The sequence below is a fragment of the Tamandua tetradactyla genome, chromosome 9, assembly GCF_023851605.1.
Source record: "Tamandua tetradactyla isolate mTamTet1 chromosome 9, mTamTet1.pri, whole genome shotgun sequence".
In the NCBI taxonomy this organism is placed as follows: domain Eukaryota; kingdom Metazoa; phylum Chordata; class Mammalia; order Pilosa; family Myrmecophagidae; genus Tamandua; species Tamandua tetradactyla.
The window spans coordinates 88,971,815-88,988,430 of NC_135335.1; the positions used below are offsets into that span (position 1 = coordinate 88,971,815).

General features: G+C 32.9%; 1 protein-coding gene across 4 annotated transcripts in view; it reads right to left on the reverse strand.

The window, feature by feature from the left end:
- The window catches only part of RICTOR (RPTOR independent companion of MTOR complex 2), a 193,025-nt gene that overhangs the window by 21,063 nt on the left and 155,346 nt on the right, over positions 1 to 16,616 (reverse strand). For 2 of the 4 annotated variants that reach the window (XM_077117031.1, XM_077117029.1), the window contains exons 26-32: positions 12,723 to 12,832; positions 12,083 to 12,170; positions 10,708 to 10,800; positions 10,227 to 10,333; positions 9,424 to 9,653; positions 4,675 to 5,686; positions 4,315 to 4,386 (exon numbers count right to left, since the gene is read on the reverse strand). In XM_077117031.1, coding sequence (XP_076973146.1) covers positions 4,315 to 4,386; positions 4,675 to 5,686; positions 9,424 to 9,653; positions 10,227 to 10,333; positions 10,708 to 10,800; positions 12,083 to 12,170; positions 12,723 to 12,832 — 1,712 coding nt within the window. The remainder of the gene's footprint in view (positions 1 to 4,314; positions 4,387 to 4,674; positions 5,687 to 9,423; positions 9,654 to 10,226; positions 10,334 to 10,707; positions 10,801 to 12,082; positions 12,171 to 12,722; positions 12,833 to 16,616) is intronic. The other 2 variants (XM_077117032.1, XM_077117030.1) reach the window with 1 other exon arrangement.

Sequence of the window (16,616 nt, forward strand, 5' to 3'; positions counted from 1 at the left end):
TTCATTTTCATTTATAATTAAATATAAGAGATAGTCTTATATGGCACACTTATATTTCTTTAACACACGTGTTACTAATGATTCCAAAATAAATATGGTATATTAATTATTTTCATAAACTATACTTCTTACATACAGATTCTTATTCATGCAATAGATACGCAAAAATATTTACCGGGCTTTCCTTAGTATGTATAAGGCACTATGCACGATTCTACATTTTAAGCATACTGCTATTTGAAAAAACAAGTCATCTGAAATGTATTAATGTAGGCCCATTCTAAACAAATTATTTTCTAAGACAACAAGCTTCATAAATGGTAACAAGATTATCACAGCAAAAAACACACTCCTCAGCAGGACTGAATGTAAAAACTCAGAAACGGACAGCACAATACTACCTAACTGTAATTCAATTATGATAAAACACTGAATGAAGCTGAATGTGAGAACGATAGAGGGAGGAGGGCTGGGGGCACAAATGAAATCAGAAAGATAGATGACAAAGACTGAGATGGTATAATTTAGGAATGCCTAAAGTGTATAATGATAGTGACTAAATGTACAATTTTAATAAGGTTTTTGCATGAGGAAGAACAAAGGAATGTCATTACTGCAGGGTGCTAAAAATAGATGGTAATTAATATTTTTAAATTTTACCTTATGCGTGAGACTAAAGCAAAAAATGTTTATTTGGTACAAAATTTATATTTTGACTAGTGCGTTTCCTAATATAACTTATGTAGACAGCTTAACTGAACACCATAAGCACATGGAACCTTGAGTAGGACATCAGATTTTGTTGATTTGTCCAGAGCGATGCCCAATAAATCCCAGAGTGATCTGAACAGTGAATAAAAAAGCATTTGCAAAGTCCCCTTGGGGGAATGGTGAGAAAGGGGGAGAATTCAACTTCTCCAAGTTGAATTCTTGATATTCTCACAAGCAGTGTGGACAACCAAAGCTATAGTATGAGCCCCCAGTCTTGGAGGTTGTTCATATGAAACCTAACCCAACAAAGGATAGGTCAAGCCTACTTAAAATTAGGCCTAAGAATCACCTCCAAGAGAACCTCTTTTGTTGCTCAGATGTGGCCTTTCTCTCCAGCCAACACAACAAGCAAACTCACCACCCTTCCCCTGTCTATGTGGGACATGACTGCCAGGCTTGTGGACTTTCCTGGCAACATGGGACAGAAATCCTAGAATAAGCTGAGACTCAGCATCAAGGCATTGAGAAAAACTTCTCAACCAAAAGGGGGAAGAGTGAAATGAGACAGAAACAAAGTGTCAATGGCTGAGAGATTCCAAACAGAGTTGAGAGGTTATCCTGGAGGTTATTCTTATGCATTAAGTAGATACCACCTTGTTATCCAAGATGTAATGGAGAGGCTGGAGGGAACTGCCTGAAAATGTGAGCTGTATTCCAGTAGCCATGTTTCTTAAAGATGATTATATAATGATATAGCTTTCACACTGTGACCGTGTGATTGTGAAAACCTTGTGTCTGATGCTCCTTTTATTTACCTTATCAACAGATGAGTAAAACATATGGAATAAAAATAAATAATAGGAGGAACAAATGTTAAAATAAATTTAGATTGAAATGCTAGTGATCAGTGAAAAGGAGGGGTAAGGGGTATGGTACATATGAATTTTTTTCTGTCTTCATTTTATTTCTTTTTCTGAATAGATGCAAATATTCTAAGAAATGATCATGATGATGAATATGCAACTATGTGATGATACTGTAAATTACTGATTGTATATGTAGAACGGAACGATCAAAAGTTAAGAATGTTTGTGTTTGTTTGGTGTTTTTTGGTATTTAAAAAAAATTTTAAATTAATAATAAAAAAACCACAGTCCTATGTTCTATTTCATGAAATAAAAATGTTACCTATAATTTTTATATAAAACAAAAGCACATTTACTTTAGACCCTTAAAATAAGAAGATTTAAGAAAAAGGCTCTAGCAGGAAAGGTCACACTGAGAGTGACCAGAAGGCCCACATATGTAGTGTACTTTATTTCAGTTATATCACTGATGAGAATACCATGTACCACCTTATTGAGAATACTACTTACTGTTATTCTAAGGATCAAATAAGAATTTGAATCAACTCATCTAAAGTGAACTTATTTAGACTATAGGTAAACCTCACCAACAGCTTGGAAACTGTACTTTCAATTTGTGAAATGCATTTGGGAATTTGCAGTTCAAACGTCTTAGGCAATTTTCATAATGAATATCTAGGCTACTGTAATTCCAATGTTTATAATGATATGGCATCAATTAAAAAATAATTAAGTGTTTCTGATTAACAAAACACATTAAGAAACTTTTTTCCTTTTTTTTTAAGTGTCAGTGGAGACCTTAGAAATCAAGTAGGTCAGCGGTTTTCAAATGGTACTTCATTATATCTCTCTGACTCCATAAAACTATTCAAGGACTACTGAAATGAGGGACAGAGTGGGTAGAACCATTGGATTATCCTGCTTCACAATCCCCACTTCAGCCAAGTAACTGCATTTGTATCTATTCTACATATTGGGCTTCCACAGAACTTTTCTGAAATTAGGGTTTCTCTGTTTAAACTGCAACTAATCTAGTCCAATCTCTACTAGAGGAGGCAACTGAGACCCAGAAGACTTTGTCCAAGTTCATTCACTCTGTACTAGGAACAGAAATAAAAATTCAAAAGGAAGTATCTCAGTGAGATATGATTTTTAAGATTGGTGGATTCATGCTATCCATTACAAACAGATATCAGCATGCCTACTGTTTGAATTTTACAGGGGGAAAAATGTCAGCCAGGATTCCAAACCATTACTTAAAGTAAACTTGTAATTATCTTCTATCATTTTCATTTTTTCAGAACTAAGGGGCAGAAGTACCAATAGGAAAATTAATGGTGACATGTTCAATTTTTTCCTCTTAGAACTTTTCATATAGTAGGTATTAAATTTTGAAGAACTGATGAAAGATTTGATGAACATGAAGTTTTGTTACACCTCCATGCCTTTTTACAAGCTGCATGTGCTTCTCTATACTGCTCTTTTGTTTGTTTTCCCCCCAAAATTAAAATTTCCCCCAAGAAATTAAAAACATCTATTCATCCTTTATAATACCAATAATTTAATAAATCTCCAGAGGTAAAATTTTCAAATATCCTTCTCCTATTCTAACAAAGAATACAGAAAATAAGATCCTATGAATACAGAATATTAGAGAGGGATTTGAGATAGTATCTTTTCAGGTTTATCCTTACCAATCTTTAAGCACCACAACTTTTTATCTATGCTACACTCAATGTGTACAGAAATGATTCTAAAGCCTATTAAAGTCTTTCCTTCCTGCTTCAACAAGATATAATAAACCTAACTGGATGATTCCAAGTTAATGGCACTTTGGTTACTAGGCTCTAAAATAGAGGCACTCTTTCTGCTTATTTAAGTGTCCTAGACTACTTACTGCACTTGGTTGAATGGTACCAGACTGCTGTGGTCTTTCAGTTCTTAAATACCATGTTGTACCATTTAAGTTTCCTCCTTTGCTCATCAATGTTATCAGTTGTCCTTTCCTGCTGCAACGGGCTTACAAGTAGAAGGTTCTAATTTGTTGCTTCTATAGGCCTAGATACCTGAAATCCAATCTTGTTCCCAAATAAATTCCAACAGCTCTGAATGCGGACCTGTGTAAGTTTATAATGGTGAGCTGTTGAGAGGTTTGCCAGGCTTAGTTCTGCATCAATGAAAGTGACAAAGCTGTTAAGACCCATGGAGATAAGAAATTACTTCTTAATTTATGCAATTTCTTACTTTGGATGTTATGTTATCTCAGCCAGATGGAGTACTTTAAAAATAATGACCAATAATGATAATAATAATGATAATACCCAACTTTTACTGAGTGCTTAGTATGTGCCAGGAACTATTTTAAGTACTTGAGGTACACTGATCTGAATTTTAAAATGTAAATGAATAAATTAAAACTAAGGAACTCTGTTTAGAAAGAAATATCTGGCCCAATAACAAATTATAGGCACAGAAATCTTTTCAACAATCAAATTTAACATTGCCTATCTTTGAAAGTTATATCTTAAATATTTAAATACAGCATAGAAATTCCCTAAATATCCTTGAGTGCAGGGAAACTATTGCTGCTGAACCATGAGGGTCAAGTAATTCATTTAGTGCTTATTACAGTCCTATTTAGTAATCTTAGCTTCTTAAAACAAACTGAAAATTTCAGTTATCTTAAAAAAACAAAACAAAACAAAGAGGTCAACTTTTGGGCCTTAAATTGACCTACCTGAAAAGGTTGTTTGTTATTGTAGGTCTTAAGCTCCTGATTCCCCCGACATGCTTCTTTTTAAAATCGATCCTTGCAGAAGCGAGAAATAAATAAAAAAAAGCTTGTGACTTGTGTGTCTTTGCAAAGCATATATGTTTATTTTCAGGGCCTAAAGGAGTTTCTTTTTCCCCCCTCGCAGCTGCAAGAATCCATTTCAAATCATATCGGGTAACTAGGAGCTTATAACCTACTATAGTAAACAATTATATTAGGTCAGTTCTGAGGCTTATGTAGATGTAAAAACCTGGGTAATGTTTTCCATTTAAATCTGCTAAAATGCAACTGCTAGTGTTCATTTTTAAAAGTACATTTTCTCACCTGCTTGGTGTTAACCTTGACTCAAAGCTGTTGGCCTTCATGGTGATGGTATCAGTAAACAGCACATCTTTTGCTGGAGATGCCAAAGCTTCAGAATGAGATAAGGATGGATGCATTCTTTGTTGTTGTAATCTTTTCAGTGTAGCGTAGCCAAAGGCATCTCTAGAACTTGTATAACTAAAGTTACAATCTGCTAGACTTTTAATTGTAGCAATAGAGGGTGCTTTAAGTGACTGTGCTCTTCTAGGAAGTGTATGAGAAGAACCTGGAGGCACCAGGGACACTGAGTTTGATTTGGAGAGAGACAGATGGTTAGACTGTGGCATCAAATAGTGGCTTGTCTTAACAGTTTTAGTACTTACCACAGTACTCATACTTCCACAGTCTGTGTCCATGGTTGTAGCATCGACACCTACTGTTTCTCGTGAAGGACTTGAGCTCATTGAACTTATACCACTTGTTGTAGTGTCTGTATTAAAACTTTGACTACGTATCTTCATGTGTGAGCTTGTTGAACTTTCTACAACTAATCTCTCTCGGCTTGTGTTTTCTCTGTGATTCTCTGTACCAAGACTCTTGGTGAATTTTAAGTCATTCTCTCCAATACTAGGAGTGCTACCAGTGTCTTCAATGTGCTTATTCCCAACAAATGAAGTTTCTAACTGTAATGTTTTCTGAACTGTGGATATGGGCGTAAAATCATCACTATGATTAAAGTCAACACTGGATGGCTCTGTAAGTGTTCTAATTCGCCTGTTGCTTGTTTTATTTTCAGATGACAGTTTTGCTCCTTTTGGATCACTGCTACTACGATGTTTCTTATTAGGCAAAGTTAGTGAATTCAAGATACGATTCTTCACAAGTTTACTGGAAGCAAAGAAAGGAAATGAATTTTTATCCTTTATAGGTCCAGGTCGTTCATAAAATGCTGGCTCTGCATCTTCATTGATGTCAAGGAAAAATGTACTTGTAGAGCTGCTGCCAAACCGGTCATCTTCCATTATGAACATACCTGTGATTGAACAGTTGATTAATAAAAGTATGTAAAAAAACAATGTCAAGTAAAATCATGAGAACTGTTAGTGACAAATTACATTTCGGGAAAAAAAAATTTCAATAGTCATTTGCGAAATAAAAATTCAAAAATAAAGGGTTACTATACCACAAAGGAGTTTCCTTGAATAAAATGTAAAATTATGTCATTATGAAGATCTCATGTTATTTCCAAAAAAAATCTATAGGACTCATTACAGCACTGCTAATATGTAGTACTTCTGATTGTTCTAGTGAGCCTTCAATTTAAATTTATCCTGAATAATTTTATTCGTTCTGGGATAAAATGAAAGGTAAAAGGAAATGACACTAGCAATGTAAGGAGTTTTCACTTCACTGACCCTTGTTGGCATTGAGCATCAAAACTGTGTGTGGATAATAAAATAAATAAAGGTAAAAGGGAGACCTGATCATGAATGCTCACTTGATTGGTTACACACAAGGACAGCCTGAGGGGTGGGTTCTTTGATTCCCTACTAACATGAATCTCATTTGAAGGGAAATACTGATGCCAAAGAATACTGTAATTCAAATTTAGGCTTACCAGACATTAGAGTCAATATTCAAAATCATTACTTATTGTCTCTACTGACATATAAGATTAGTTTTTGTTGAACTTATAAAAAAATTTTTTTTCAACTCAATAAATTATATGAGGAAGAAGGTTGTGCTGCTACAAAAAGGAATAAAGTCGTGAGGCTTGCAGCGATGTGAATGAACATGTGGGATATCTGGTGAGGCAAAAAAAGCAGAAACAAAAGAACAACAATGGTATGGTCTTCTTTAGAAAATGCTTGTAAGAAAACAGGGGCCTGGATTCTAAACTTTTAAAGCAGACACATTAAGTCCGGAGTGGTGATTACTACTCCTGGATTTTGAAAGGCTGTTATATATATATATATATAAACATATAACCTGATATTTAGAGATAAGAACAGAGCCTATCAGGCTGGGGTTAAAGTAATTCAGAACATAGGGGTAAGGAAGACAGTGCCTATATTTTAGAACCACACATACTCTTTGAGACCAAAGGAAGAAAGATTTATTTGGTCTGGAATGGAAATTTTCTGTAGCACATAATCTAACTCAATCTATCTGTATAGCTCATTTGAACAACAGAAACACAGGGAGCCCAGAATAAGGAAAAGGTCCTTAAATTCTGTATAGATTATCATAATACCTGAACATATCCTAGAATATATTAAGTAGATAATCAAAAAGTACTGGCAAAGTCCCTTGAGGATTAGAAGAAAGAATATGGAACTATTAAACCTTACCATCAGGGAATCCTCTGATACTGTGTCAAACATTAGGGACACTCAAATCAATACGCCATGCCCTCAATTCTGAGGCTTACTCTTGTGAAGTTTATGTAGTTAGTGGAAAAGCTTAGACTACCTATAGGTATGCCTAAGAGTTACTTCTGGAGGACCATTTTTTGTTGCTCAGAAGTGGCCTCACTGTCTCTAAGCCCAACTCTGCAAGTGAAATCATTGCCCTCCCCGCTATGTGGGACATGACATCCTGGGGTGAAAGACTCCCTTGGTGATGTGGGAGATGATTCCCAGGGATGTATCCAGCTCTGGCACTGTGGGATCAACAATTCCATCCTGACCAAAAGGGGGGAAAAGTGTAACTAATAAAGTACTGGTGGCAGAAAGAGTTCAAATAGAATTGAGAGGCTCTTTGGAGATTGCTCTTATGCAATCTTCAATTAGACCTTGCTACCTATCATAACCTGCCAAACCCCAACCAGGACCATTCCAGGCAATCCTAAAGAACACCCAGAGCAATATATAAGATTCCACAAGGGTTCCATACACTAGAATAACCTTCTAGAAACCTACAACCTCCAGATGGGTCCCTTGTCCAGATAAGTTCTGAAACCTAGAGGGCTCAACTTCTCCAGAACATCAGATAGTTCCATCTTCCTACCCCATATTAGTGACAGACCCTTACAATATAAAAAAGTTAGACTGGCCATAGACCAAACACCCCTAAAGAGAAGGATGGAAAGATCAAAGGTGATGGTGGAGTTATACAATGAAGATAGGATTTAACAAATGAATATGAATGCTGAATCATTAAATTGGTATCTCTTTTAGTCTTCAGTATCTTAGAGCAGCTAGAAGTGAAAATCTAAAATTGTGGAATTGTAACCAATGTCCAACTCTGAAATATGTTCTACAACTAATTGTGGTGTTGTGCTTTGAAATTTATTGCTTTTTTTATATGTTATTTTTCACAAAAAAAAAAGGGAAAAAAGTAGACTGTGATGATAAAAAATATTTAAGCCTTCTAACCTCCTATATTTTAGAGTAGTTAAAAGGAAAAATCTGAGAGGATTGCATGGTAGCCCATGACAAACTCTGCGATCTGTCCTGCAACTACTGTTGAAGAGTGCTTTGAAAACTATTGCTTTTTCTTTCTTTGCTTTGTATATATATATATACAATAAAAAAGTTTAAAAAAATTATATAAGGAAAAAGACATATTTCAGGCATAGAGATTCCATTTATACAGCACAACTAGTTTGAGAAAATATCCTGGAACAATGCGAGCTTCTCAGCAGTACTATTTGGCATTAGCCTTCACAGCTCTGACAAGTATAGTCTATAGGCCAAATTATATATGTGGATAATAACTCCCTGGTGGTTAACTGAAGTCCCAAATCTAAACAAAATCTCCTTCAGAGAATCTAATCACATTCTTTTAAATTCATGCTTAAACCAACTACAATTATTTCCTATTTTCCTTTAGGTACTATGAAGCTCATCTAAATTCAGTGCTCAATCTCTAATAGAACACTCAACACAGGTGCCTAATGATACCTATAGTATTTTATTCTATTTTTATTTTTAACTTCTTTGTTGAATAATCATAAATGACTTCAAATATATTTTGAAAGAGAACAGGATCAAATCCTAAATAAATGTGCATACTACATTATATTTCCATATTTTGTCAATTCTAATATTGACCTTTTCCACATTTTAACATCTCTAAAATCAGGAATTATCCAGCAATAAGTAGTATATAACAGTTTAACAGGCAGCATTTCTTTATTTTTTCTTAGATAAATACTGATATATACCCTATAATTCATAGTATCTTAGATTTGATGAGATGTTTGATAAATATTGCACTATCTCCTTAAAACAAAGAAATAAGTCATAAATTTTGTACAAAATAGCACTTAGCATAGGGCTTCAAACCACAAATTATTTTATAATTTAATTTCACTATTTAATAAACTTTAAAATTTAGCATTTTTCTCAAAAAAAAGTGAAAATATCATCTAACAAATATATTACTGTTCAACAATTCCTACCTCTGAAAAATGAGTAAAATGAAGGTAGATGAATAAACATATACTTATTAGATTTGCCTCTTTTCTGACAATCACAAAAAAGAAGAAATAGTTCTTCCAGTGCATGGCTTATTATATACGTCTGCACATAGGATTTTCCATAAACAAAAAAGACTATTTAGAAAGAAAAGGTAGAGAACAATGTAAGCTGGTGACTACAAGCTTTTGTGAAAAAAAATGAGCACTCTCCAAGAAGTTACTAATACCAAATAATTATTTCAGAAAAAAAGTAAAATTAGGAATGTAATAAATACATTTAAAATTTGAAATTGTAATAGAGATGTTCATTTTTGGCTAAGTTTATATGAGCCCTTCATGATACTCACTTGATGGTGCTGATTCACTTTCACTATTATGTCTGGAGCTAGTTGACTCTGAATTCAAACTTAGGGTGCTTGGGATAGATGATAGCTCATTACAGAGTTGCTCTACATCATCTGGAACCACTGGCCAAAGATGTTTGCGACTGTGTCTCACTGCATCCCAGCTGTGACATTTTAGAATATCACAGCCTTGTTTAGTTTTGGCTATGAGTCCAAGCACATACACACAAGTCCTGTTTGTAAAACATGTAGTAATGACATCTAATTAATTAATTAAGTTCAAGTTGGAATTCCTAAAGCAACCACAGAATAATTAAATTGTTGTGTACATATCTGAATTTTCTTTGCAAACCATTAAAAATTATTTAGCAGGTAGAAATATATTGTATTAAAACCAGTTAGGAGAAAATTAGCAGCAATATGTAACATGAAAAGCCTTCTAATAAAAATAATAATTACAGTAAAATAAAAAGAATACCTTACAATCTTAGCAAAAGACATCAAGTTTTCTGGCATAAATTTGCAATATCTGGACTATTTAGAGCATATACAACTAGACACTATATTTCTCTGTTTATCTGCAAGACAGATTTCAATATTATAATAAAATGGAATATAATATTAAACAAGATTTCCTTAAAATTTCTAACTATTACTGCATTAAAAAAATCTTACAGATTTTCAATGAATTAATATTTATACTAGACTTCAACACTGGACTATATTGAATTATAAAATACTCCCCTCTCACATCCATTTGTGAATAACGAGACACATCAGAAAGATTTCTGAGTTAAATGACATACCCTCTGATGGAAAGAACCTCACACTGTTTTGCAAGTTTTAGTATATCTGGTATCACATTTTCTTCCTGTAGCAAATTAAGACCCCAATTTGATGAGCCAATATTCCCCTGAAAGAAGAATAAAATCACTTAAAACAAATATACTTCTAAGAGTAACTGTTTTAAGACATTTGGGATGCTACTAAAAAGCAAACCAACAAGTTTAAGCATATCTATGAGAAAAAATGTAAAGAACAAAAATTTCAATAAGGAATATTAGGAATTAATGTTCAATTTGTGTTAACAATAAAACTGAAACTATAAAATCAACAGTGAAACCATCTACTTTTTTGGCATAAAAATATTCTTAAATTGCAGGAACAATTTTGGTCTTATAACAAGTTCCAAATAAAATAACTTTTTTTTTATTTAACATTAATGGGGAAAATGGAAAATAAAATCTTAAAAACCACAAAAATCTTATTTAAGTGTTTACTACAAACCAAGGCCCAAAGGGATGCTTTCAGTTTTTTAATTTCTTCCCACTTATCCAAATCCGGTGTACGAACGCTGTGACAGAGTTCTGTAATAATATTCTGGAAAGAAGGAAAAAAATACTTCATGAATAATAATTTCATATGTTTTCAACTTTATTTTCTTATTTCCTCTTAAAATCTATGTTGAGTTCAATTATTTCTACATATTGAAAATTTGAAAATAATTTTTAAAGCATGGCTTCTGTGTTCTAGTTCTAGAGTTACCACTTAGTTGCTGTGTGGCCTTGGGTAAGTTCCTTAACTGTCCCATACCTCAATTTCTGAATTTCTAAAATAGGGATAATAAGGGCATCTTGTCTCATAAGGTTCAATGATACAGTGAATTATTACCTATAAGGTACTTAACAAAGTGTTACGAAATAGTTGGGTTACAAGAATGTTAACCATAATTATCATTACTTCTTTTAAATAGAAAATAATAAATCACTGCTTAGATTTTACCAGATTATATCAGACAATAACACTAAAGCAAATTATTTAAATATTTCGTGAAGTTCTCTTAAAGCATTTAAAGATAACTTCCACAATAATCTTCATAGGCATAATAAGAGAACACAAAAAAATTAGGGTAGATTTATGAAAAACAATGTGCTCCTGGTATGAATATTGAAACGAAAAGGAAGTAAAGTTAGATTACTATTGTAATAACTTTGCGAGTATGTTCAGTAATTTGCTCAGACACACTGTTCAGTCATTTGTTCAGGCACACATGCAAAATTTCTACAACTATTTTTTTTAAAAATAAGAAAAAGGTTATATTCACTGAAAACACTTGCAAGACTTATTCATAGCCACAAATTCAGTGTACATACCATACTAAAAAATATGCTTGTGGAACCATATACATGAAGCATATACACAAAGTGAGCATATACATGAAGTATATAAGAATAGTGAGGCACTAATGAGCAGCAAAATATATTTTGTTTGTTGCTCATCAAGCAGAACTGAATATGTATCAGAGTTGAATTTCCCAACAAGAGGAAGAAAGAAACTCCATTGTTCAGAATGTTGTTTACCAAGGAGAAGTGAAATTTTCCAATATAGGAAAGAACTCAGACCTTCTCTAGGTTGTTCACTTTACATGACAAGTTAGCTATATATAAGGTCACATGTTAATAAATCAGGGAAATGCATACAAGCAGGTGATATTTTTAAGGATTACAAACATAGAATGCTTAAGACAATTACAAGATAGATGACTAAAAAACAATTTAAACTTACAGGTTTTTGAGAGGATTTTTTAAGATAATATTTTTAGCAATATTAAGAATTGTTTTTACTATTGTAGGTGTTTAAAATAACTAGATTATGTTTTTACCTGCACTTCCAACAAATGACAGCCTGTTTTGTGGTGTACCAGTTGTCCATAAAGATGTATAGGCAAGTAGACATGAGGACGCTGCAATCTAATAATAATAAAGGTGATTTGATATACCTACTGGCTCCTTTAAATATGCTAATTAAAATAGTCTATTAATAATGTATTAGATAAATAAAATTAGATATAATTCTCCAGAATAACATATGAAAGTAGGAATGAGGATTTCTTTCTTTCTTTTTTTTTTTTTTGCATGGGCAGGGACCGGGAATCAAACCCAGGTCTCTGGCATGGCAGGTGAGAACTCTGCCTGCTGAACCACCATGGCCCACCCTGGAATGAGGATTTCTATGGAAAAAAAAAACAAAAGCTTGCTGCTGGTCTCAGAATAGCAGAAAAAAATGCTAGAGCTAGAAAGGTTGACAGGGCTAAAAGCATGGAATATATCTGAACACGTATCAATAAGGTCATTCAGTGTACTATGAACGTCTATGGAAATTTTGAGCAAACTTTTCTGTCAGTTTAATAATTAGATCATTTAAAGACTCAGAAAATTTTAAGTAATAATGATTCATTACAAATGGTTTTAAATTTGATTTTTGAGGACCAGCAATACACTGTTTCATTAAATGGACTCTACCTTTGGTTACTCCGACGAACATAGTTATCACCATCAATAGGCTTCCGATAAGTAGTAAGCGCTTCATTAAGCTGTTCTTCAATCAAATCAACATATTTTGAATTATATTCCTGGAAAATAATATTGTTTTAATTTTAGATAGTGCAATTTAATAATACTACCTAATGATTTTCACTAATATCAGGTACTAAGCAAATCTTGAAAGTTGTATAAATAAATACTAGAAAAATGAATATCTCATAAGAAATTAAGAAAATTTTTGGAAAAGTAGAGCAAGGCATTATGAATGTCAATATTTTATTCTGTCTATAAGCTTTCTGCTTAAACTTTCTATCCCCTTTTCAATGAAATTTTTGGATCCAAAAAAATGAGTAAAAAACACTGCTTCTTGAGAGGCTACCCTCTCCAGCATATAGAATAGTTTCATCCCCCTGTCTCATCTTATCGACAGCCTCTTCCAACATGAAAAAGTTAGAATGGGCATAGCCCAAATACCCCTAAAGGGTGTAAGAAAGATAAAGGTGATGTTGGAGTTATACAGAGAAGGTAGGGTTTAACAAATGAGTATGACTGCTGAATCATCATATTGATATTTCTTTTAGTGTCCAGTATCTTAGGAGTGGCTAAAAGTAAAAACCAAAAATGGTGGAATTGTAACCCATACATATCAAAATCTGTTCTACAACTAACTGTTGTGCTGTGCTTTGAAATTTATTGCTTTTTTGTATACATGCTATTATTCCCAAAAAAGAAAAAAAATATATTTCTTCTAGCTTCCAGTGTTTTGGAGCAGCTACAAGGAAAAATCTGAAATATAGGAATGGTAACCCATAACAAACTCTGAAATCTGTTCTGTATCTAGTTGCTGAAATGCACTTTGAAAATCATTGCTTTTTCTTTCTTTTCTTTGCATATTTGTTATGTTTAACAATAAAACAATGCTTAAAAAAATACTACTTCTCATCTTATTGAAAATAAGAAAAAAGCTTAATATTAAATAATAAAAAAGCTTAATATTAAACCCTTAAGACACTTACTAGAAACTTTTAAAAGGAAATCAATTGAGTTCTATCATTTTAGCACCTTTTCATAAGAAATATCTTCCCCTCTCATATAAATAAGGTCATATGTAAAAAAAAAGTTTGCTACTAAGACTGGAAAATCTTCATATTAAGTGCTTTAAGCTAAAGAGTTTAATGTTGACATCTTTATTGCCAAAGATCTCCATCTTAAACCACTAGAAGGAACTGAGGCAAACTCTTTAGAGAGCAATTTTAACAGCACCAAAAATTTAAATTCATCTATAATTTTCAAGTCAGCAAATAAACTTTCAGAAATTTATCCAAGATGTGCAAGTATGCAAAGAATATCCAGCAAACACCATTTAAAAAACTAAAAAGCTGAAAATCTCAATATCCATCAAAGATTACATAAACTAAGGAATATTTATATATGTTACTCTGCCATTAAATAGAATGAGATAGATTTAAACGTACTGCTCTAAAAAGATCTCAAGGACATATTATTAAATGAGAAAGTCATACAGTTGCAAATGGAATGAACTCATTTATAGTTTTTAATAAAGATTATGAACTTATAGATGCACAGAACACTTCTGAGTATAAATAAAAGAAACTGTTAATCACCTACAGAAAAGACAGAAGAAGGGTATAGGGAGACTTGTATTTTTCATTATGCAACATTTTAGACTACAAGCATTTGGTGTGTTACTTTAACCCTTACTTATAGCCTCTAAAAAGTTAATTTTCCCACTCTTTCTTCAGGTTCCATATTTACTTTGCAATAATAATGAGAGGTTTTAATTATACTGTTACCATTATTACTACTACTACTACTTTCATCTCCATTATACTTTCTTCCATACATGAAAATCTCAGTAAAAAGGAAAATAAGGAAAAAAAAAAAGTAAAATTAGGGCAGGCGTTCTGAATTTTCTAGAAGAGCAGTTATACTCATGTAGCACTGCCAGGTTAATATTTTGACCAGTGACAGTTATTTGGAAAACACTAATAAAGGGTGAGGACTTAAAATGTGAAATGGGTTGAGTGTCTAATGAAACATATCTGGACTATCTTGATGATGCTGCCCAAAAGGATATGCCTAGAGAAGCAAGGAGACTTCAATGAGGTGTGGACTTCTAGCTATCCTGAGGCATTTTAAGTAGGCAGCCAGAGGAGTTATTACCCTTTCCAAGATAACTGCAAATGAGAGATCCCCAGTGGTGAGGTTTTTAAGGAATCCAAAAAAGTAATATTCACGTAGAAGATCAACATTTGAAACCTCACACACTCAAAGTAAACAACCCTGGATAAAAATTTTACTAATTAAATACGGCTGTTCCTAATCCTTCACCCCTTCTCCCACCTCCTGCTCAAATATGGAGAGAACAAAACTGCAGCTAGTAAATGGAGAATGAACACCAGTGTGATGAAATTGACCATATCCTCCTTTCTACTGTATGTCTTTAAGTTTGTATTAGGCCTTAGCTAGGGGAACTTTTTAAACTGAATAAGACTGGAATTTTTTTAAGTTGAATATTAATATTCCAACCTGAATGCTTTATTACCTTGAAAAAGATACTAATTATTTACTAGCTAATAAGAAAATCTTTAAGATCCGCTCAACAGACATTTATTTCATTTAGGGGCAGGGAGAAATAGCCACACAGTACTGAAAGATACTCTGATGAGAAACAATAGTTACTGATTAATTACTTCTTTATACTCTTCCAAGTACAACTTGTACAAAACTAAAAAACTAAAAATAAAAAAACCCACCAAAAAATTAGATTAATTAAAACATCAAAGACGTACAAAGCAGTTGTAAAGTAAATATTATAGTAAATAGTAAACACTATAGTAAATAGCAAATTATAAAGTAAAACATATTGAAAAAAATCCAACTCCTATAGTTATAATTGGTAAAGGAAATCCATAATTTGGAAGATGAAAGGTAACAGCCTTTCACCATCATAATTATATGATAGTGTTACAATGATTTATCTATAAGCATCTGAGTCATGAATATAAGTATTCATCTATATATTTATTACAATAGCTCTCTCTCTCCTTTTTCAGTCCAAGTTACAGAATTAACATTTATACCAGAGGCAGGCAAACTTTTTTTGTTAAAAACCAGGTAGTAAATACTCTTAAGGTTTGCAGGCCATGCTCTGTCACAATTACTCAATTCTGCCATTGTGAAAAGAAAGCAACCATAGACAATAAACAAGTATGGCTGTATTTCAATAAAATTTTATTTATGAACACTGAAATATGATTTTCATGTGTCTGAAAGTATTATTCTTCTTTTGATTTTTTTCCCAGCCATTGAAAAAATGTTAAAACCATACTTGGCAGGCCATACAAGAATAGTTGGTAGGTTAGATTTAGCTTGGGGGTCGTAGTTTGCAAAAACCTGGTATAGACCAATCTCAGGTATACTGTCCAAATAGATTAATTAATAGCAAATTGAAAGAGGAAAGAATCTGCATTTTACTAAAATTTTTTAAACCAATCATTCTTATTGGTTGAAAGTAACGGAAAACAGTGGTCATCTGGAGTCTAGAAAAAGAGGCAATCAGTCTTAGATACTCTGCTACTTGTGGTATCTACCTCTATGGTCACACCAGCACCAATGGGATACTTAATGTGTGCTGTGTAACGAAAAGTAATAAGTTCAGAACTGCTATAAGAGTCAGGTCTCTGAGTTAGCTGAGAGATAAAACAATTGAAAGAGAATATTTCTTTCCTATCTTCAAACTGATTAACATGCTTCTGCATGGAATCTTCTACTTTTCTTACTGGAAGAGCCATCTCTATTTCTTAAGACTAACTTATTCACCAATACCTTTGATACATTCACTTCCCTTGC